Source organism: Marmota monax, unplaced genomic scaffold, assembly GCF_021218885.2.
Source record: "Marmota monax isolate L192 unplaced genomic scaffold, Marmota_monax_Labrador192_F-V1.1 WCK01_AAM20220418_F8-fsc00179, whole genome shotgun sequence".
In the NCBI taxonomy this organism is placed as follows: Eukaryota; Metazoa; Chordata; class Mammalia; order Rodentia; family Sciuridae; genus Marmota; species Marmota monax.
Genome location: NW_026695200.1, coordinates 1068110 through 1090585, shown reverse-complemented (window position 1 = coordinate 1090585; position 22476 = coordinate 1068110). Strand labels below are relative to the sequence as shown.

The 22476-nt window shown below is 38.3% G+C and overlaps 1 protein-coding gene across 1 annotated transcript in view; it reads right to left on the bottom strand.

Moving 5' to 3' along the window:
• Oca2 (OCA2 melanosomal transmembrane protein) overlaps window positions 1-22476 on the bottom strand; it is a 364658-nt gene that overhangs the window by 125978 nt on the left and 216204 nt on the right. Inside the window, exon 20 of the mRNA XM_046428817.1 lies at window positions 71-130. Within this exon, the coding sequence (XP_046284773.1) occupies window positions 71-130 (60 nt within the window). The remainder of the gene's footprint in view (window positions 1-70; window positions 131-22476) is intronic.

Here is a 22476-nt window from a genome sequence, read left to right as displayed (position 1 = left end):
ATTTTTTTTTTCTTTTTACAAAATCAAAGAACAGGGACTGGAGCACATTCTACTGCAGCATTTAATGTACCTTTATTAGCAAAGCAGTCTGTTCTCCAACATATTCTATTAAGTGGAGATGAGCCAATGCCTAGAAGAAAGAATGTGTGGTGAAAATCAGTTTAAAAGTGAAAAGACATGATTCTATATCTAGAAGATCCAAAAAGTTCCACCAGAAAACTTTTAGAACTAATAAATGAATTCAGCAAAGTAGCAGAATATAAAATCAACACCCATAAATCAAACACATTCCTATACATCAGCGATGAATCGACTGAAAGAGAAATTAGGAAAACTACCCCATTCATAATAACCTCAAAAAAATAAAAATAAATACCTGGGAATCAATCTAACAAAAGAGGTGAAAGACCTCTACAATGAAAACTACAGAACAATAAAGAAAGAAATTGAAGAAAACCTCAGAAGATGGAAAGATCTCCCATACTCCGGGATAGGCAGAATTAATATTGTCAAAATGGCAAACTACCAAAAGCATTACACAGATTTAATGCAATTCCTATTAAAATCCCAATGATACTCTTCATAGAAATAGAAAAAGCAATCATGAAATTTATATGGAAAAAATAAGAGACCCAGAATAGCTAAAGCAATCCTTAGCAAGAAAAGGAAAGCAGGAAGCGTCACAATACCAGACCTTAAACTATACTACAGAACTATAGTAACAAAAATAGCATGGTGTTGGCACCAAAACAGATTTGTAGACCAATGGTACAGAATAGAGGACACAGAGAGAAATCCACATAAATATGGTTATATCATACTAGAAAAAGGTGCCAAAACCATTCGCTAGAGAAAAGATAGCCTATTCAACAAATGGTGCTGGCAAAACTGGAAATACATATGTAGCAAAATAAAATTAAAACTCACTCTCTCACCATGCACAAAAATCAACTCAATGTATATCAAAGATTTAGGCACTATAACAGAGATTAACAGAAGAAAAAATGGGCCCTTATCTTCACAATGTCAGCCTAGCATCTGACTTCCTTAACAAGAATCTTAAAGCACAAGAAATAAAATCAAGAATCAATAAATGGGATGGATTCAAATTAAAAAGTTTCTTCTCAGTAAAGGAAACAAGCAATAATGTGAGGAGAGAGCCTACAGACTGGGAGAAAATCTTTACCACATGTACCTCCGATAAAGCATTAATCTCTAGGATATATAAAGAACTCAAAAAACTTTATACCAAAAAAACAAATAACCCAATCAATAACTGGACTAAGGAACTGAACAGAACTTCACAGAAGAAAAAATACAATTGATCAACAAATATAAGAAAAAGTGTTCGATGTCTTTAGCAATTAGAAAAATGCAATTAAAACTACTCTAAGATTTCATATCACTCCTGTCAGAATGGCAATTATCAAGAATACAGGCAACAATAAATGTTGGTGAGGATGTGAGGGAAAAGGTATACTCTTACATTGCTGGTGGGAATGCAAATAGATGCAATCACTCTGGAAAGCAGTATGGAGATTCCTCAGAAAACTTGGAATAGAACCACCATTTGACCCAGCTATCTCATTCCTTGGTTTATACCCAAAGGACTTAAAACCAGCATACTACAGTAATACAGCCACATCAATGTTTATAGCAGCTTAATTTACAATACCTAAACTGTGTAACCAACCTAGGTATCCTTCAATAGATGAATGGATAAAGAAAATGTGGCATATATACTCAATGGAATATTACTCAGTTTTAAAGAAGAGAGAAATTATGACATTTGCCAGTAAATGGATGGAGTTGAAGAATATCATGCTAAGTGAAGTAAGCCAATCCCAAAAAACTAAAGGCCGAATGTTTTCTCTAATATGTGGATGCTATTTCACAATAAGGCAGGGGGCACTAGGGAAGAGTAGCATTACCTTAGATTAGGTAGAAGGAATTGAAAGGAGGAGAGGAGAGGGGATGTGGGGATAGAAAAGATAGTAAAATGAAACATACATTATTACTTTATGTACATATGTGACTGCTTGACCAATATGATTCTACAACATGTATACTCCGAAAAATGAGAAATTATATCCCATCTATGTATGATATGTCAAAGTGCATAAATGCATTCTATTGTCATGTATAACTAATTAAAACAAATAAAAATAATTTATAAATAAAATAAATAAAAAATAAATATAAAGAAAGTGAGAAGACACCCAGAGTTTTTAAAAATGTCTTTCAAATTAAAATAAAGGGAGCATAAGGTAGGGCCAGATTCTCATTTCTTATAAAAGATCAAACTCAAATACACCATCTATAAATAATTTACTATCATATATGCATACTGAAGATTCACAGAGAAAAAAATAAAACACAAAAGCAGAGGCAGGAATTCCTCTCTGATTTGGGTTAATGTCCACATGAAATTTAAATTTGGATAGAAGGCGATTTTTAAATTTTAAGATCTGTGTGTAAGGGCACGGTTGGATTGTACATAATGAAATGCCACTCCATAGAGAAGGTTTTTCAAGAAAGTTGCATTTTCAATTTTTTTTTTTTAAAGTTAAACAGCATAGTTAAATGTTGAAAAAGAAAACATAAAAGGGAAGGTCCATTTAACTGAAGCATGTAACTGTTTTTGCAATACCAGACTGATGCAGAAAATTATATTCAGGGAAAGGTAAGAAAGAAGATCAGAAGAAAGAAAATGGAAGTGTCTGGGGAGCCAGTCTGCTATGGCTGCCACCTTGGTCTCTTTCGACACCATCAACATTGGAAGCCGGGTCAATCTTTGCTGTGGGGCTGACCTTCCCATTATAAGATGTGGAGCACCATTTCTGGCCTCTGCATACTAGATGACAGGATCACCTCTGCCATTACCAGTGTGACAACCAAAAATGCCCCTTGGGAGATAAAATCAACCAATAAGAACCACCAACTTATCATCATCTAGATTTTACTAAACAAAAATTTTAATTAAAAAAAATAATTCCTTTTATTTTGTAATATACCATCAACTGAAGGAAAATCAAAGGTGTGACCCAGATTTAAATTTTCTGCCAAATACCAAATAGAGATGGTTATATGTGTATATACACACCCCACAGTATTATGTGCACATCTGGATATGTGCATGTAGACAGCTATATGTTTATATGTTTAATGTCACAACTTCATGCCTAATATCATGGTCTATGATGTGCAAAAAAGATAAAAATAATATATTCAAAACACTTGAACATTTCACTTAATAACTCAGTTATTTGACCTCTTAATTTTTTAAAAAGTCAAAATATGAGGAAAATACAAGTACTAAGTATTCTTTTACAAAGTGCCAATGAAAAAAGTATGTAGTACCTTCTATCAAGCTTAAAGATAAATAATATATATTTTATACTTCAAATTAAAGGTTATGTATACTTGAGGATTATACATATCACTTGTCTCCATCAATTGATATATAGCAGTGAGAAGATAATTATGTAATATAAATCACAATATGACACCTCATTTATTCTTCTGTGCTGACTCAGCAACGGTATGACATCTTTGTCCCACAGAAGTAAGTCAATACCATACATCATTTTACCCTTTCAAAATGATGGACTAGGAGATCTAGGTTTCTTCTGCAGCCAAACGAATTTCTAGCACATTGCTGAATCAGCAAGAAAACATAAGGATTTTCCACATAAGCTCTCTCCCCAAGAAAATGTTGTTTGCAGCTGTCCAGGAGCTGAAAAAATTGGATGGCAAGGAGGAATGGAATCTCCTGGAACTCAGAGAAGGTGTGAGCAACAATGAGGTTGTAAACTAAAACAAGAATTCTCACATTGAGCTGAAATCCTTGAAACAGACTAGAATTATGCCCTGGCATCCAGCAGAAGCAGATACAAGCAGCTTCTGGAAGAAAACATCCAAATGTAAGCCTTCAGGAGTCCCACAGATTAAGATCAAGTAATAAGATATAGTCTAGGTTCACCAAGGACATAAGACAAGCAATATGAATAAGAGTAGAAACACCAAAACAGACTTAGACCTCAAAACTGCAAGAATGAGAATTCATAGACTCAGGACATAGAATAATCATGTTGTTTAAAGAAACTGAGGGCTAGGGCTGGGGATGTAGCTCAGTAGTAAATCACTTGCCTAGCATGCATGAGGCCCTAATACCACACACACACACATACAAAAACTGTATATTCTTGTCTGGTTTTAAATTTTTTAATAAAACAAAAGAAACTAAGGGCAAGAGTATAAAATTAGCAATCAAGCAGCTAGCTAATTAAGAAAAAAACTCAGGAAATCACAATGGAAATTTAAAATAATTTGAATGAATAAAATGCAAATATAATCAACATTGGCCCTTATGAGTTAAGGATGAAGTCTGTCATCTCTATATGACAAACACATACAATTTTCCAAAGACCTAAAAAATAAGGATGCAGAAGAAAAAATAAGTCTCATGTAAATTTTAATAAATGAAAATGTTTAACTCCTCATTCTTCCTAAAGAGTGAACAGTTCTAAATTTATATGTGCCTAATAACAGCCTCGAAGTATGTCAAGGACAAATGAATAGAACTACAAGTAGACAAATTCACAATTATTTTTGGAAAACTAGCTAATTAAGAAAAAATAACTCAAGAGATCACAATGGAAATTAAAAATAATTTGAATGAATAAAATGCAAATATAATCAAAATGCATATGAAAACTTGAAAGATAGGGCTAAAGTTATGCTAAAAGGAAATTTATAATTTTAAACATGCATACTGAAAAATATAAAGCATGAAAATCAGATAGCTAAGCATCTCTCTTCAGAAGTTAAGAACAACAAATTGAACCTAAAAAAGAAAAGACAAAAAAGTAATGATTGCTAAGAACAGAATATAACAAAATGGAAAACAATCACACAATTCAGAGTTTTGTGAGACTAACAAAATCTGTATACCCAGGAGAAACTGGCTAGCGGAAAACAAGACTGCCAAACCAACCAGAGAGGGATGGAGAAAGACAGAGACCGAGAGAAAGAGGACATGATAAAACAAAACATGGAACTTCAGTAATCAACAGGGAAAGGAATAAAAATACAAAAATGAAAACTGAATTCTAGCATTTTTGTTGTTTTTATGCACCTATCCAGTTGATTAAACACCATTTATTGAAAAAATATTTCTTTCCCAAATGAGACACTCTGGCATTTTTATTAAAATCAAAGTGTATCATGTATTCAGGATCCACTTCTGCATTATTTTGCTCCATTTATTTATCTTTTGCCAGAACCACACTTGTCTTCATTACTATAGTTTTATAGTAATTAATGAAATTAGGTGAGTGTTCCAATGTTATTCTTCTTTTGAAAAATTGTTTTTGTTATTCTCAGTCCTTTGAATTTCTATGTAAATTGTGTAATTAGCTTGTTATTCTCTGCAGAAAAGCCTCTGCAATTTTGATTTGGATTGCATTAGAATCTATAAGTCAATATGGGAAGAATTGCCACCAAACAAAATATTGAGTCTGATCTATGGACAAAATACGCAACTCCATTGATTCACATCTTTTTTAAAAAATAGTTTTTCAGAAATTTTACAACACTTTTTTTGACATATGGATTTTGTTACATTTATTCCTAGGTTTTTAATGCTTTGGGTATCACTATAAATACAACTGTTTAAGTATTTTCCAATTGATGTGCTGCTAGCATATGAGAATATATTGATTTTTGGACACTAATCTTGTACTTTCTGATTTCTAAGTTTATATATTAGTTTCGGTAGTGCTGAGTTTCTTGTAGATTACCTGGGATTTTTTACATTTACAATCATACAGTCTGCAAATAGGAGGAGTTTAACTTCTTCCATTTCCACCTTTCTGCACTTTATTTCTTTGTATTGCTGTATTACAATAACTATGCCCGCTATCAAATTGAACACTGAATGGAAATGTTGAAAGTAGACGTCCCTGTCTTAGGAAAAAAAAAAAAACTATTAAGGTTCTCACAGTAAGTATGAAGTTCATACTTCATAGTTCACTGAAAATTTTTATCATGAATTTGAATACTGTCAAATGCTTTCTCTCCATCTACTGAAATGATCATTTTTTCCTGTATTTTGTTAGTATGAAAATTTTATTTTGAAAAGTAAGTCAATATTTTATTCCTAGAATAAGCCTTTCTTGGTTTTGATGAATATCTTGTAAAGGAATTTTGAAATTTATGTCCATGAGGGGTATTGGTCTGAGTTTTCTTTCTTTTTTTTTTTTTTAACATTTTGTAGTTGTAGATGGACACAATACCTTTATTTTGATTATTTATGTAGTGCTGGAGATCAAACCCAGTGCCTCACACTTGTTAGGTGAGTGCTCTACCACAGAGCCACAGCCCCAGCACTTAAGTTTTTTTTCACATAATGTCTGTGTCCAGGGAAATACAAATGACTTACAAAATGAGTAGGGAAGTGTCCCTTTTCTATTATTTCCTGAAAGAGTTTTATGGGATTAGTATTATGACTTACTGAATGTTTGAGCAAAATCAACATTGGAGCCATTTTTGTGCCTGGACTTTTCCTTGTGGAAATATTTTAAAGTATTAATTCTGTTTTTTCTGTTTCATAGTCCTATTCAGATTCTCTACTGCAACTTGAGTTAATTTGGGCAAATTTCATTTTTCAAGAAAGGGTTCCATTTCATGTAGGTTTTTAAACTTGTTGGTATGAATCTATTAATAAAATTCTTATTATTCCTTTAATGTCTATAGGATCTGGGTTGATAACCGCATTTTTCTTGATGAAATTCATAGTATGTATTCTCTTATTTCTTTCAAAGAATCGGTTTCCTGGGCTAGGGATATAGCTCAGTGGTACAGTGCTTACCTAGCATGTGCTGGGCCCTGGGTTCAATCGGAAGGAAGGAAGGAAGGAAGGAAGGAAGGAAGGAAGGGAGGGAGGGAGGGAGGGAAAGAGGGAGGGAGAGAGGAGAGAGGAAGGAAATGCTTTCCAGGTAGATTTTTGTTTGTTTGTTTGTTTGTTATATATTGTTTTTTTTCCTACTTTGTTGATTCTAATCCTATTTTTATTCACTGTTCTATTTATTTTAGTTTTACTTAGCTTGTTTTTTAATTCCATCTTCTTAAAGTAGAACATTAGGCAGCTGATTTTAGGTCTTTCTTATTTTCTATTGTATTTCATCTAAAAGCATCCTTCTATGCTAGCTTTTGCTACATCCAAAAAGCTTTGATTCAGTTCAAATTCAAATCTTCTGTGATACTTCTCCGATACCCACACAGTCGTATTTCGGAAGTCTGCAAGAGATTCTTGAAGATAGTTCAAAGTTTAGCTGTATTGTCGCAGCCCTGCCATCTTGGTTTACGCCTGTTTAGCACATACACCATCCTCAAGTTACTCAGAAATCTGTGACAAGTCTAGCTTCAGTTAGTCCTCCGGGCCTATTTCAGAACTGGTGTACACACAAGCAGTGTTTAAAAATCAGACTTCGAATCTGCACAAATTCATACACAGAATGCAGGCAATTCTCTGGCTCTCTCTTCAGGGATTCCCCCAAGCTTTCCAGCCCACAGGTGCTACTTTCCCTGGTTCCTCTGGGTGGGAAGATGGTGTTGCTTTGGAGTGCTGACCACCTATGCCACTGTACCAGCACACGGTGAAGGCCTGCTCAGGGGCAGATCCAGGAGAGAATAAAACAGGACAATCACCCCAAGAGGATCCCTTCTCCGGGTTTCAATTTCTTCTACAATCCACCTGATTGTATTTTCCAAAGTCCATGTGCAGCTATTTTCTATTGTGTCTAGAGTTTCAGTTGTAATCAGAGGGAAGAATGGATTCACTAGGTTTTTATCTCCATAGCAGAATTGAAACTAAATATTCTTTTTTTATTCTGAAATCTAGTTAAAATACTCTTCTTCTGCAGCCAATTTCTAGATTTAGAGATAAATACAATCGATGTATCCTGTAGTACATCCTCTCCAGGGAATTTCTGCACCCTTCACCATCACATGGGGAGTTGGATGAGGGCACTGGGGACCTCTCTACAGGATGATAGAGGTCAACATGAGTCTCATAGCATCTCTGGAAAATGACACCAGTCAGTCCGACTGCTGACAGAAGTTGAAAGTAAACTGTTAAAACTCTTCAAGACCATCAGGTGTATTAGTGTACAGGCACAAGTATGCTGATATTCAAGAAGTGAAGGAGAAATCATACGTTATTTGGAGTTCCTTTTATCAGATCCTCTGAGATCAACATCTTGTTGATTTTTTTTCCTATCATGATGTCCTATCTTATTTGAAAATTATCTCCATCAAAATCTGACCTGAGCAAAAACAACAAAAAAAATCTCATTTTTTAAAAAAATCTTTAAAATATATGGGGAGTTGTTACATGTTTAACAGCTGATCCATTCAGCTATTTTTCATAAACACTTTGAATACATTATAATTGGAATTATTTTAAGTAAATTTGAATTACACCACTATTTTTGGAGAATGTCACAGCAAGGTTAGAAACAGACTATCAAAATTAATAAGGAGCTCATTGTAAGTCATCTTTGATGCAAACATTTAAAAATCAACGTGCCCATGTGTTTATTTTCCCCAGGATTATGCAAATGTCTTCCCAGTTGACTCACTAGGGACTCACTGAATCTCTCCCTTAAAGACTCAGATACCAGAGAAAGCAACAGTTAAATGGCCCTTATGCTCATGTGCCTGACAGAAAAGCTAGGTGACCATTCTCAATTTCTAAAAATAAACCTCTTATTGTGTTGCGCCTTCACACTGGAATCAGATATTCACTTAGCGTCATCTATCATTTAAAAACAAATCTTATCTATTTTTATATTCACTGAAAGAAAAACATGAGGATAAATTAAAACTGATTAATATTGTTTTCTTTTTCCTAAACATAGATGTTTTTCTTTGTTTCGTTTCTGTGTTTTTATTTGTTTATTTTTATGGATGTGGTATATCACTCAGTATTCTGTTACTATAACAAAATGCCTAAGATAATCAATTTATAAAGCAAGAAGTTTTGTTATGGGTCACAGTGTTATGGAGTGGTTCTGATACTACCCAGAAAAAGAAGCGAGCCTCCAACACTGGCTGCTCCTGAGAATTGGTAGGAAATAGGTTTCACTCAAAGAGAGCTTTGAAGGAAGATAAAAGAAATTTAATTGGTTCAAAAGTTCCATCTTCAATATCTCTAAAGAGCTTTATAAAGTAAAAAGAGGCAGTGGAGAAGAAGCAGTGAAGTGAAACAAAAGCAGGAGAGTGTGCATATGCAGATCCAGCTAGTCGGGCTGCACAGGCAGCAGGGGGCCATCTCCACTCCCCTGCTTCTTGGGCACCTGTGAGTCTGGAGGATGATAGTCTTTTAACTTCCTTTCTCAACAGAAGGAAGTCATTCCCAGTTGCAGGGAGGGGTTCCCAAATTCAGTCTGTTTCAACAGTTTCAGAGGTTTCAGTCCATGTTCAGTTTACCCCTTTGCCTTTGGGCCTCAGATAAAGCAGTACCCATTTCTGTGAGCATATGACAGAGGAAAGTCTTTCCCGTCATGGCCAAGACACTAAGGAGAAACACGGAAAGACCAGGGTCCCATGATCCCTCTCAAGGGGATTCCCCCAATGACCTAACTCCCTCCCACTGGTCCCCATCTCTCTCAGGTTCTACCACCTCTCAATAGTGCCAAGTTGAAGGCTGCGCTCACCTCAACACACGGGCCTTTGGAGGACATGTAATATGCAAACTGTCAAAGGTGGTTTCTCTCTATTTGTCTTTTCCCCCCAAAAAGAAGACGAATGAGCACTTGAGTTTTGAACTTGTAGACTGAACCTATTGGTGGTTGCTGTCTGCCTCTTGTGGGCAACCTTTACAATGAATGAACATTCTTTTACTCACTCACATTATGTAATTTCTTGGTTGATCTTATCCTCTCTCAAGGCAGTTGATGACATAAAAAGCTCTAAGACTTTTATGTTACAATCCCTAGGGTTTGTGAGTAACAGTAACTTTACCAAAAACTAAATTATATGCAAGAAAATAATAGATAGCCAAGGAGAAGTTGGAAGGCTGCAGCAGAGACTGGCTTGGAATTTGGCATGAGTTATGAAGTATTAACATGAAATTATTACATGCAAACCTCAAATTAGAGCCTTTATCCTTCCTATTATTAGCACTTATTATTGTTTTCAATGACAGAGCCTGGGCACAGCCAAAGATGTCCCACTGACAGAGACACAAATAAATCCAGACCCAGAGGAAACCTTTCCAAACTTCCCAGACACACAAGGGAGGCAATGAACAGAAAGCATGGATCTGCCTGTGCACAGAATCCAGCACTTAGAGAAGAACCAGAAATTTCCAAAGCTTTCTAGCACTGCCAAGAGATAGCAAAATTATTTTTTCTCTTTATTCTCGGTTCAAGGTTCTGACAAAAAATATCCTCACAAGAAGCTTTCTTCCATGAATCCACCTGAGACCCACTCTACATAGAATCTGTGAAAATTATTATGAATGACGGCTCTACCTCTGGACACATAGTTTGCTTTCTAAACATACACATTTTATAAATATGTAATCCTAGCAAGCCTTCATCCCACACTGCTCAGTCTCATTCATCCCATTATTTGTTTGGCAAATATTTATTGGGTGTTCACTACATGGCAGGCATGGTTAGGAGTACTGGGGATTGAACAGTGGCAAGAGAGACATGTTTGCTAATTTCTTCAAGTTTATATTCTGGTGAAGGGAAACAAACAAAACAGACACAATTTAGATACTTGCATATATATGCACACGTATACACACACACACACACACACACACACACACCTGTACTACAGCATTGTTACGATGCAGAATAAACATTAATCTGTAGGAAGAAAAAGAAAGCCAATAATGAGCTATCGAGAGATAACAGAGGTCCTTCTACAGGTCCAGGGGAGACCTCCCTGACTGTGGACATCTGAGCAGACACTTGGAGGTGTGGACAGTTGCCAGCATGCTGGGGAAGAGCATCCCAGGTAGAAGTGACAAGTACAAATGCACTGAGCAAGGAGGCCACTGTGTCTGGGGACCCGTGAGCCAGGGGACATGTGGTAGGAAACAGGAGTAAGTAGAAGCTGCAGCCAGTGCATTCGTGGCTTATAATCATAGTTGAGGCTCTGGATTTTGGTTCCAAGTGAAACAAGGACAATATGCCACTGTCAAAAACACCAAATGCTATTTGCTCTTGCCAAAGATGCTAAGAAAATGAATGGTGCTTGTGGCAGAACAGAAGGACGTATGCTGTTCAAAATTGTTCCCCAAAAGATTGAAGTGGCACTTGAGGGCTAACTTCTCAATATCACAGGGCAAAAAAGGAAGCAGTGTCTCACTCAGGGTTCTCAAACCAAAAGCCTGCTGAAAAGCCAATCTCTAGCAGAACCTTAAGACAACTGGCGATGCTTGTCTTATTCTTAGGACTTCTGGATAAAGATTGGTATAAAAATGTTTATGTCAGTTTTGAAGCTAAGAACTAAGAGATACAAATATTGTCTATAACTTCAAGATAATGAAATGCAAAGAAATCTTAACAGTATCCTACATCAGTCAATAGGAAGAAGAAATAGCAAAGAAATACAGTATATAAAGCATAAGAATGATTATTTTCACAATAGCTAAACTGTGGAGCCAACCTAGATGTTCTTCAGTGGATGAATGGATAAAAAAAATGTGACATTTATACACAATGGAATATTATTCAGCATTAAAAAATAAAATAAAATCATGGCATTTGCAGGTAAATGGATGGCATTGGAGAAGATAATGTTAAATGAAGTCAGCCAATCCCAAAAAAACAAATGCCGAATGTTTTCTCTGATATAAGGGGGGGTGACTCATAGTGGGGTAGGGAGGGAGAACATGGGAGGATTAGATTAATTTTAGATAGGGAAGAGGGGTAGGAGGGAAAGGGAGGGGGGGAAGGGGATTAGTAAGGATGGTGGAATGTGATGGTCATCATTATACAAAGTACATGTATGAATATTTGAATTGGGTATCAACATACCTTATATACAAACAGAGATATGAAAAATGGTGGTCTATATGTGTCTTAAGAATTGTAATGCAAAAAAAAGTACATGTATAATGGTATAAATTGACATGAACATACTTTATATACAGAAATAGGAAAAATTGTGCTCTATATGTGTAAGAAGGATTGTAATGCATTCCACTGTTGTTGTGTATTTTAAAAAAATAATCAATCAATAATGAATATTTTTAAGTTACATCTAGTGATCCTCTTTATAACAAATAAACTATAAACAAAATGACAGAGAGGAAAAAGAAGCTCACGGAGACAATTTCAGGGGAGCTCTAATCCAGATCAAACAGCACAGATCCTTTTCTCTCCTCATCTCCCTGCCAAACACAACTATCAACTCTGGAAGCAGTAAGAGGCAGAGTGCAGCTTAAGGAGAACTCTGAAAGGGGCAAGAGAAGACCAAGTTCTGCTTTGGAACCCCAGGACAGCGTGAAGAGTACAAATGCAGGATTTCTTTCATCCCCCAAACCAGAATTTCCCAACCAGCCTGCAACTGAGCAAGCAAAGGCAGCTAGGATGGCTTGTACCTCCCCTGGATGGAACAGCACCAGGTGATGGTGCCTGCCTTCCCAACAAGGAAGGTCAACAGGAGCTCTGTCAACAAAATGGCAAGGAGTACTCCTCTCCCTGAGGGACGCCTGGCCAGTGAACAGAAATGGAAGAGAATCCAACCACAACACATATTTGGAGTCTTAGACTTCTTTGACACCCAGTTTGAGGCACCCTGACTCTGTCAAGTCTTGTCAAGGGCAGATGTGAAGCACTTGTGGGGTATCTTGCCAGAGTGTGTGGCTCAAGAAGTGTTTTGAGGACCCCTTAGCAAGGAGGATTCTGTTACAACAAACAACCAGCCATCAAAATCTCTTTCCTCAGGCAGACCTAAGACTGCCTTCTATATATGGAGGCACCTGTGAAATCTTGTCTGAAGAAATCTCTTCTGCCTCTCAAGAAGCAATTGATAAATCAAACAAACCAAAACATCACCGAAAGGTCTCTGAAAATCAAACCATCATTTGAACCACAGACCACAGAAGTAGTCCATAACCTGTATGCTAGATTTAAATAGGGTGACTGTCTGATGAAATAAAATATTTAAATATTCTGACTCAGAATAGCCTCAAATAATAGAGAAAAAAATAGCCAGGATACAATAAGAAAAATCACCTGTCAAATCAGAAACCAAGAAAATCGCAACTTGGATGGGAAAAGACAATCAGCAGATGCCACCACTGAGGTGAATGAGATGTGAGGTTATCTAAAAAGATGGATATTATATATCTAGAGAATACAAAAAAAAACTTCTTGGTTTGCATTCAATAGTAGAGATACCAGAGGAAAGAATCAGTGAACTTGAGGACAGATCAATAGAATTCATGTGGCCATTCCTTTTCTCATGAGTGTTTCAAATTGTATTTGATGATTGAAAGAAAAATTATAATACCATCTGAAACTCAAGAGTAGATCTCAATGGAAGAGAAATTTCCATACTTCACTCAAAGTGCTAAATGAGCTCTAATAAGTCACATACCTAAAGTCTATACTTTGAGCCACCACTCAAAAATCTATACAAAGAGATACACTCAAAAATACTATAAATAAATCAAAATATAATCCTAAAAGAAAAATCTTCAACTAGCATCTGGAACATCAGGAAGAGAAACAAAGGTACTAGAAAACAAAGAAACTATTATAAAATACATAATTAAAATGGAAGGTTTAAGCATTAACATATCAATAATTATCTTAAATTATCTAAGTATATCAATCAAAATACAGAGATTGACAGAGTAGGTTGAAAAAAAAATAACCCAACTACATGGTGTTCACAAGAAACTCACTTTGAGTTCAAAGACTTAGGTAGTTTGAAAGTAAAATGATAGAAAAAAAAACACACATGCAAAAACAAATTAAACAGGAGTAACTATTAATATCAATGAAGTTGACTCAAAGCAAAGAAAATTATTAGAGACAAAGAAGATAATTATAAACAGGTCATAATAATGATAAACAGGTCAATTTGCCAGGAAGACATAACAATCCTAAAGGTGTATGCACCAAACCATAGAGCAACAAAATACATGCAGGGTTAAAAACTGGCAGAGATGGAAGAAAATATAAACAAATTCATGATTATAAGTGGAAACTTCAACAACTCCATATCAGTAAATAAGAGAAGAACTCGATAGAAAATTATTGAAGTTACAGAAGAACTAACCAATACTGAACAGAATTTAACTTGCATAGGTAAAACTTTCCACCCAACAACAGAATGCACTTTTTTCCAAGTTCTCATGAAAGATTTACTAAGATGGACCATATTCTGAGTCATAAAACAAACCTCAACAAATGTAAAAGAATTGAAATCATAGCCGGGCACGGTGGCACATGCTTTAATCCCAGAAGCTCTGGAGGCTGAGGCAGGAGGATTGTGAGTTTAAACCCAGCCTCAGCAATTTAGCACGGTCCTAAGCAACTCAGTGAGATCCTGTTTCCAATAAAAATAGAAAAGAAGGTCTGGGGATGTCACTGAGTAGTTAATCAACCCTGGGTTCAATTCCTGCTACCAAAAAGAAGAGAAAGAAAAAAGGAATTGAAATCATGATCAAGTATGTTCTTTAATGAAAATGGAATAAAGCCAAAAGTAATTTTGAAAAAAAAAAACAATAGAAAACAATTTTTTAAAAAAGAAAAATCTGTAAGTACATGGAAACACAATTTATAATCCATGGGTCAATGAAGAAGTCTCAAAGTGAACTTTAAAATGCATACAACAAAAAGTTAATGAAAATACAATGTATCAAAATATAGGAACTGAAACAGAACTGAGAGAGAATTTTATAGCACTAAATGCAAATACCAGAAAAGAAACCATGGTTCATAGTATTGTGTTGCTTCTCCCCTGCCTTCTTTATTCCCCCATTGCCATAGATGAACAGCAGTGGTACTATGGTTTGAATGCATCCTCCAAAAGTTCATGTGTTGGAAACTTTAAGATCCAAATTCATATGTTGATGGTATCTGGAAGTGGGGCTTTGGAAGATAATGAGGATTAGGTAAAGTCATGAGGATAGGTCCCTCATGGTGCCAAGAGTGGCCTTATAAGATGGAATAATGAATTCAGTTCCTGAGCTAGCTCACTTGCTCTGTCTTGCCATGTGATGCCTAGTTATGTTATGATACAGCAAGATAGGCTAGTGCCATGCTCTTGGACTCCCCAGTGTCTAGAACCAAATAAATCTTTATTCTTTATAAATTACTTGGTCTCAGATATTTTGTTATAGCATCAGAAAATGAACAAAGACAATTGGGATAACTGATATTTTAGAGTTCAAATGTAACAGAATCAACATAATCCCAAATCACACATTTGCTGACAGAATACTGTGTGACTCTTGTGTAGGGGATAAATGATTTTCTCCGGGACAAAGGATAAAATAAATTCTAACAGGCACAAGTGGAGGAATGTACTGGGATGTCCCATCCTGCACTTGCCCCTTAGTCCTGCACCCTAGCCTTGCTGCGTGCCCACTTAGTACTGATCCCTGTCTTTTTCCCCTGTTCTGCTCCTGTCTCCTGGAATCCTGATAAGCCTGACCAATGGGAGGTAAAGACAGGACTTCATAGGTGGGAAGAACAAGGTCAGGATGTTTGATCCCCCGGCTGTTTCCTAGCCAGGCTGCAGGTTATCAGGACAATATCCTCCTGCAACACAGAGCTGGGTGGCCCTCACTGAAGGACAACTCCTGCCTTCTCCACCCCATCAAGCCCATGAAGTCATGGCCTCTGTGGTAATGGCTTCTGTTGTTACCTTCTGGATAGCTCAATGCACCCCTTCTTTCCCCAAACCTCAAACTTTGAGCACATAATTTCTCTTCTGCTGAGACCCTACCCAGAAAAAAATTTAAAACAGTCACCCAGTGCTTAAGACCCAGGCTAAGATGCCTCCCAGAAAGAAGAAACTACAAACAAAGATGAAGCAATCAGAAAGCATCTGTCTTGTTTTACTGTAATTTTAACATGCTCCATGCATGCCACTCAAAAAACAAAATATGCAACTGCATATAATTGAGACAAAAAAATTGAATGAAAACCTGATATCCAAAAAAATATCAAGTAATCATCTCAGGAGGTTATAAAAGTTGCATTTTTCCTATTGCCATTATCATAATTGTCTTAAAATTATACAAATAAAAATGGACAATAAATTATTTTTATAAAAAGTCATATCTCATAATTTAACAAAATACTAAAGAAATCCATATTTGGAGCATGAATTCACAATCTGGACTGCCTAGTTATCTTGTAAATTATAAGAATCCAAATGGAGCTGCCTGTGTTAACTCTAACAAAATAAAGAAAGCAAGCCTGGAGGTTTTGAAGGAAAGGTTCTCCTCCACAATTGCCTGAGAATAACTATCATAAAAGATGCTGTTAAAACTATAACCTTAAACAAAAGCCTTTCCTCAAGGACCTGTGGGAACATGTTCAACCTCAGACTGGCATCACCCTAGTGGCCAAAAATTATTATTTCAAAATAACTTATGTAATCCTCCTCCTTATTGCCTTTTTAAAAACTTCCCCTCAACTCAATCTCTTTGAATATGCCCCCAGTTTACTATGACATGCATATTCCCATTGCAATGTCCTGCTATTACCTAATAAGTGTCATTGCTCTTTGGAGAATCTCTCTTTCTCTCTCTGATATTTATGCGACACTATCAACATGTCTATACCAAATTGTAGTCACACTTAATTCTATTTGCAAATCCATGATTGAGAACATAAAGAAATCATAAGTGGAAAAAATAAAATTAATATTTCTAAGAAATTAAATAAGTTTCAAAACTTTCACTATTTACTGGGTGGAGAACTGTAACGGGTGGAGGCAGTCCATGAGTGACACACACAAGTTTGGCACATATCTTGCTAGCAGAACTGACAGCCACTGCTTTGTAGGATTGGGGCTTTTTAGAATCTTTTAGCAGGTCCGCTGGAATTGAGCTCCAAGTCTTCAATTCCAGGATAATGACAAATCCCTCCTCTGTCATTGCCATATGAGGGAACTGGAAGCTAAGGAGCAACAAATCCACTCCTATTCATGCAGGTAGAACTCAACCCTGCATTCAGTCAAGAGAAGAAGGGAAGAGGAAGACCTACAGAAGCAGGGAGCACAGGGATGAATCTGTGAAACAGCTCCCAGATGAGAGAGGGCATCAGAGTTAGCGATTAAGGAAGAGGAGACCACAAAATGCCTGGGCAAGAGTCCCCCACCCCAGTGGCTGGACCCTCCTGGATGAAGCTGACATGGCACAGGACAGCTCACTGGGTAAGCAACCCTGAAGAGAAGCTGCAAACCCCTTCTGTAGGGTCATGTGAATGATGATATGAAAGGAGTAGCAGGACAGAGCCATGTGGGTCGGCCTGCCTGGGGTATCAAGGGCACTCTGTAGGGCTGGGGACACAAGGCTCTCAGCAAGTTCTGCCCAGTGAGCCACGGATTTCCCAGGAGGGACTGCTCCACTCCTTCAAGCTTGATTTATAAAAATGAAAGGATTTGATTAAATGATCCCTAACGTTCCCTCTGATGGAAAGTCTATGATCCTGTGAGACCAAACATAGATCTTGCTACACAAGTCACAGAACTATGGTACAGAAAAGATGAAAACCCCACTGGTTTTTTTTTCCAGGCATATAATATTAGCAAATTTTGAAGTCATGAAAGAAAAACCATTCTTTTCTCTTTTATTCTGTTTTTTAACAAAGAGGGAACACCTGAGGAAAATTAAAATATATGAAATGCTTTCTTCTTATGAAGCATATATGATTTCATAATTTTAGGAACATTAAAATGTATCAATGATTTGATTTACTCAACAAATTATCATGCTTGGAACATGATGTTTAAATGGAACTTACTCAGACCATAATTGTCAATTGACTAAATTTATATTTTGAGTGCTTTTCTTTTTCTCAAATTTAAAGCATAAATGGATGAATTTGAAGAAACTTAGTACCTTAGCTGTTTCAGTTAATTTAAGAAGAAACGAATAGATGACACTGTCAATGTTCCAGTAAATCTTGCATCCCCAACCTTTCTGGTACATACCAAGCCTGGAGTTTCCAGGGCATACAGGTGCCCTCTCCTGGCAGTTGCTGTCCATCTGTGGGGAGTCTTACCCCCACATAAACCATAGCTCCTGTGAAATACCCAGGCGGAGACAGAGGGACTTCAAGTAGGAAAACCCTGGGGACATGACTCTTCACATGAAGGCTGGCAAGGGCACCCCCATCCAAGGCATGAGCCAATATTCTATGGTGGAGACCTCAACCTGGCCACACATTGGACTCAGAATCCTTGAATGGTTGTGAGAAATAAAGTGAGAATGTTTCTCGGTATAGTGCTCGTGGGCATGCACACACACGCATGTACACACACACACACACGCGCGCACACATACACACACACAGACAAAAGAAGTCGTCCTCTCTCCCTGTGGGTTGTACACCCAGGGTCACCTCTTCCCCACCAAGCTGCCCCCTCCCTGGGGATGGAGTATCAGGAGGTTGGGGGTGGACATAGTGCTGGGAGACAGTCTCTGCAGGAGACTGTGAACTCAGTTATTCCACACTATCTTAGGAAAAGCCTATCTAGAAATAAAGCTGAGCAAAGCCCAGGTGTTAGGAGGGAAGGAGGAGAAAGTTCCCCAGTTCTGACAACATTCTCTGAACCGTTGATCCAGTCATATCTGGAATTAACACCCATCCATTGGACACCTAGGAGTTTCTTTCATTTATTACCAATTGCATCTACTCAACAATTATGATGATTCCTTGGCCCCCCTGAGAAATTGCTGCTTCTTTTTAAGAGTACATTTAATTTAGATAACTTCTTATAAGGACATCACTGTTACTTCTCACCATCTTACTATTCCATTCTGGTGTTCTTTCTCTTTGTACTTGAAGGCAGCAGAAGCTGTATGTGTGGCCATTTGCAAAAGTTTGTATCTTCCACCCTGTAACACACCACAGCCTAGATGTGAGAATGACCTGTATCTATCCAAACAACACCACCTCAGTGCTCTGAACCAGTTCTACCAGAACAGGCAACAACCATACCACCTGCAAGTCCAGGAAGGAATTTGGACTGAGATAAGACCACCAGACAAAGCTGGATGAGAAAAAGTGAGATTCCCCGTCCCCAGGACAGGCTGCCATCCACATGGGAGACACTGTGTGGAGGCCCCCAGCTGAACAGTGGCACGCAACAGCAGCTAGAAGGTCAAGCCCCTCCCCATGCAGACTCCTGCAGGTTCTGCTCTCCCTCTCTAGCTCCCTTGGGGTGAGGAAACACCCAGGGCCCCACCTGGGGGCAGAGCACTTGGAGATATGTAATCAGAATCCACTCACAGGTGATGGCCCTCAGAGAAGGCATTGCCCACACAGGCCTTCTGGGGAACTGCAGAGGCACCTCTGGCAGTGGGGCCACCACCCAGGGGGTCCCTTGGTGGTCCCTCAGTAAGAAAGGAAGATGAAGGAGAGGAATGGAGGACCACTCCAGCCAGGCAGATGCCCAGAGAGTGGCGGCAGGTCACTGGGCACCCAGTGATGTGGTGGAAAAAAGTGGAAAGTGGTGAAGGCTTCCTTCTGCATGAATCTCAAACCTCAATAATCAGGCCGTTTTCTCACTATTGATACAGGGGACCACAGAACTGCTGTTGTGCCCTCTGATGCCTGGTATGGAGGTGCCTTCCGGTAGCCAGCCACTTCCTTCCTCTCTTGGCACTGTTAGCCCTCTTTTACTCCCTGAATGATACTTGCAGGACTCACAGATTTCCCTGCAGAACTCCCACTATGCCCATATCTGGTTATGAAGGAGCCTGGCTCAGAAAGTGTCTACAGGGAGACTGAAATGAAGATTTAAGTAATTTCTAATCTTAACCTACTCCCCAAGAGGCAATTTCTATTAGTGAGAAGAGAATTGCTGGAGAATCTTGAGATTCCCCCCAAGAGCTCAGCTGCACTTCCCTCCCACCTCCCCTTACACCCATGCCCCTCCAGGAGCCAGTTCAAGGGGGTATAACAGAGATGGAGAGTGTCCCTTAGAATCTTTGTGATGGTTCAGAGGTATGGAAGTCCCAGGTTCTGAGTTTAAAACTCTGGAAAAAGCTATTTGTACTTACATTACACTGGCCCACTCTCTGATGCTTATATATTAATTTTTAATATTTGCAGAGCATTTCTTACATATAAGAATGTGTCTTCTCATTCTAGGAGGATTTTTTAATGAATATTTCATGTGACAATACTTGTAAACCACTTTTCTTCCCCCCCGCCATTAGAATAACATCTAGCAGAGCAATTCTTCCATATGCAAGAAATTGGTCTCAACCTTGAACAAGGGCATTTTTTAAAAAAGATAAATGCAGTTTGCTATTTGACAATAAAACATTAAATTTAACATGATACATCCAGATATATTTAAACTTTCCTGTTATTCAGCTTCAGTATGAATCCATGTCACAACTCAGGTTCAAATTTCTCTTAGACTTTGGACCCTTGTGGATACTTCCTGTCAGGGAAGTGATTCTGGCTCACCAGGCCTGTTAAGAATTCTTAAAATCACTCCTTTAATATCTCCCTAGACTGAGCCCCCAAGAAACCAAGCATAGGACTCTGTGCTGCAGATTCAGGTAGGGGAGGCAGAGACCCTGCCCTCTAGTCAAGGCATGGTCTTTCAGATACAGGAGGGACCCCCCAACTATACTAAGATATAAAAACTTGGGAAGCTGAACCAGAAGAGATGCTTTGGATGTGATTTGAACAATGGAGGAAATGTAGTGTGGCATCTGGGATGCATCCCTACCAGAAAAAGGGCAATTTCAGGGAACTCTACTGTGGAGGTCATTGAGGAAAAAACAAGCTGAAATGGGAGGTGCTGCAAACCTCAGCTTCCAAAGAAGAAGGCAGAACACAGTCCTACCCAGGAAAACTCAGAGGATGGGCCTGATGTGGGGCAGAGACAAGGGTTAATTCAAGAAGCACTCAGCGCAGCACCTTGCTGAGCACAAGTGCTTGGTAAATATGATTTGCAAGTCCCTTTTACTGCTAATACCCTCCACCCACCATCCCCAGCAGCACTCCAGCACAGACTAAGAACAAGTTGCAAGGTAGAAGGACAAGGCCAAGAACCCGACTCTTGACTCCTCACACTCAGAGCACCCTCACCACCTGCATCAGCCTATGCAGAACATCCATGGATCTGGCCAGTCGCCACCTCAACACTGCAGCATAGTGTTCGCTGATTGACATATGGTGTTTCCTTTCAGAAATGAACAACATGAAAACTGAGGGAAATGGCAATGGTATAACTACTTCTCTCCCAAAGTTTCTCCCAGTAAGAAAAAAAAAAAGAAGAAGAAGGAGAAGGGAAAACTGAAATCTGCACAAAACTACACTGTTATGGTTTGATTTATCCTCCAAAATTCATGTGGTGGAAGCATAACCCCCAAGGCAACAGGGTTAGCAGGTGAGGCCTGATGGGAGGTGTTTCCATCAGGACAGCTCCACCTCAGGGATGGACAGATGCCATTGTCAAGGTAGTGTGTGTCGCTTACACAAGTGAGTTAGGCCCCCACTGCCCTCTGTCGTGTGCTCTTTTCACTATGCAATGCCCTTCGCCATGTTATGATGCAGCAAGGAGGCCCTCACCAGATGCTGACCAGGTGTGCTTGGATTTCCCAGCCTCCAGAACCATGAGCCAAATGAGCTTCTGTTCATAATAAATTAACAAGTCTGTGGCATCCTGTTATAGCAACAGAAAATGCACTAAGACACATGCCTTCCACATAACTTGAAGATAGAGAACATCAAAAGATACAAAATACCTGTCACCAAAGAGAAAATATCACTAAATCCCAGCCTGCTTTCTCACACTATTATCCCACTTTAGCCAGCACAAAATTTTATAGTAAATAAAAGCAGGCAAACCCAAGGGAAGACAGAGGCAGCCAGGGCCAGCAGGAAGGACAGTCAGAAGGGACTAAGAGAAGGGCCACCAGTGAGGCATGTGCCATTTTATGGGCAAAAACACGGAATAAGCCCAATGGGAATATGCAGCTTTGGGGGAAGAATGTGCAGTTTGGGAACATGCAACCCTTTGACGACTGAATGGAAGAAAAGGAAGTCAAATTGGGGTGAAAGATTCTGCTGACAGAAGAGGGTGCCACTGAGCAGGAATACTTTAAAAACAAGCAAGACGAATGGCATTAACGGGAGAAAAGGGAAGTCAGACATATAAAGCTAGTGCAAAAATAATCTGGAAGTGAAATTTCACACCTATTGGCTGAGGAAATTTCTACAGCTATGAAGAAAAATGTAA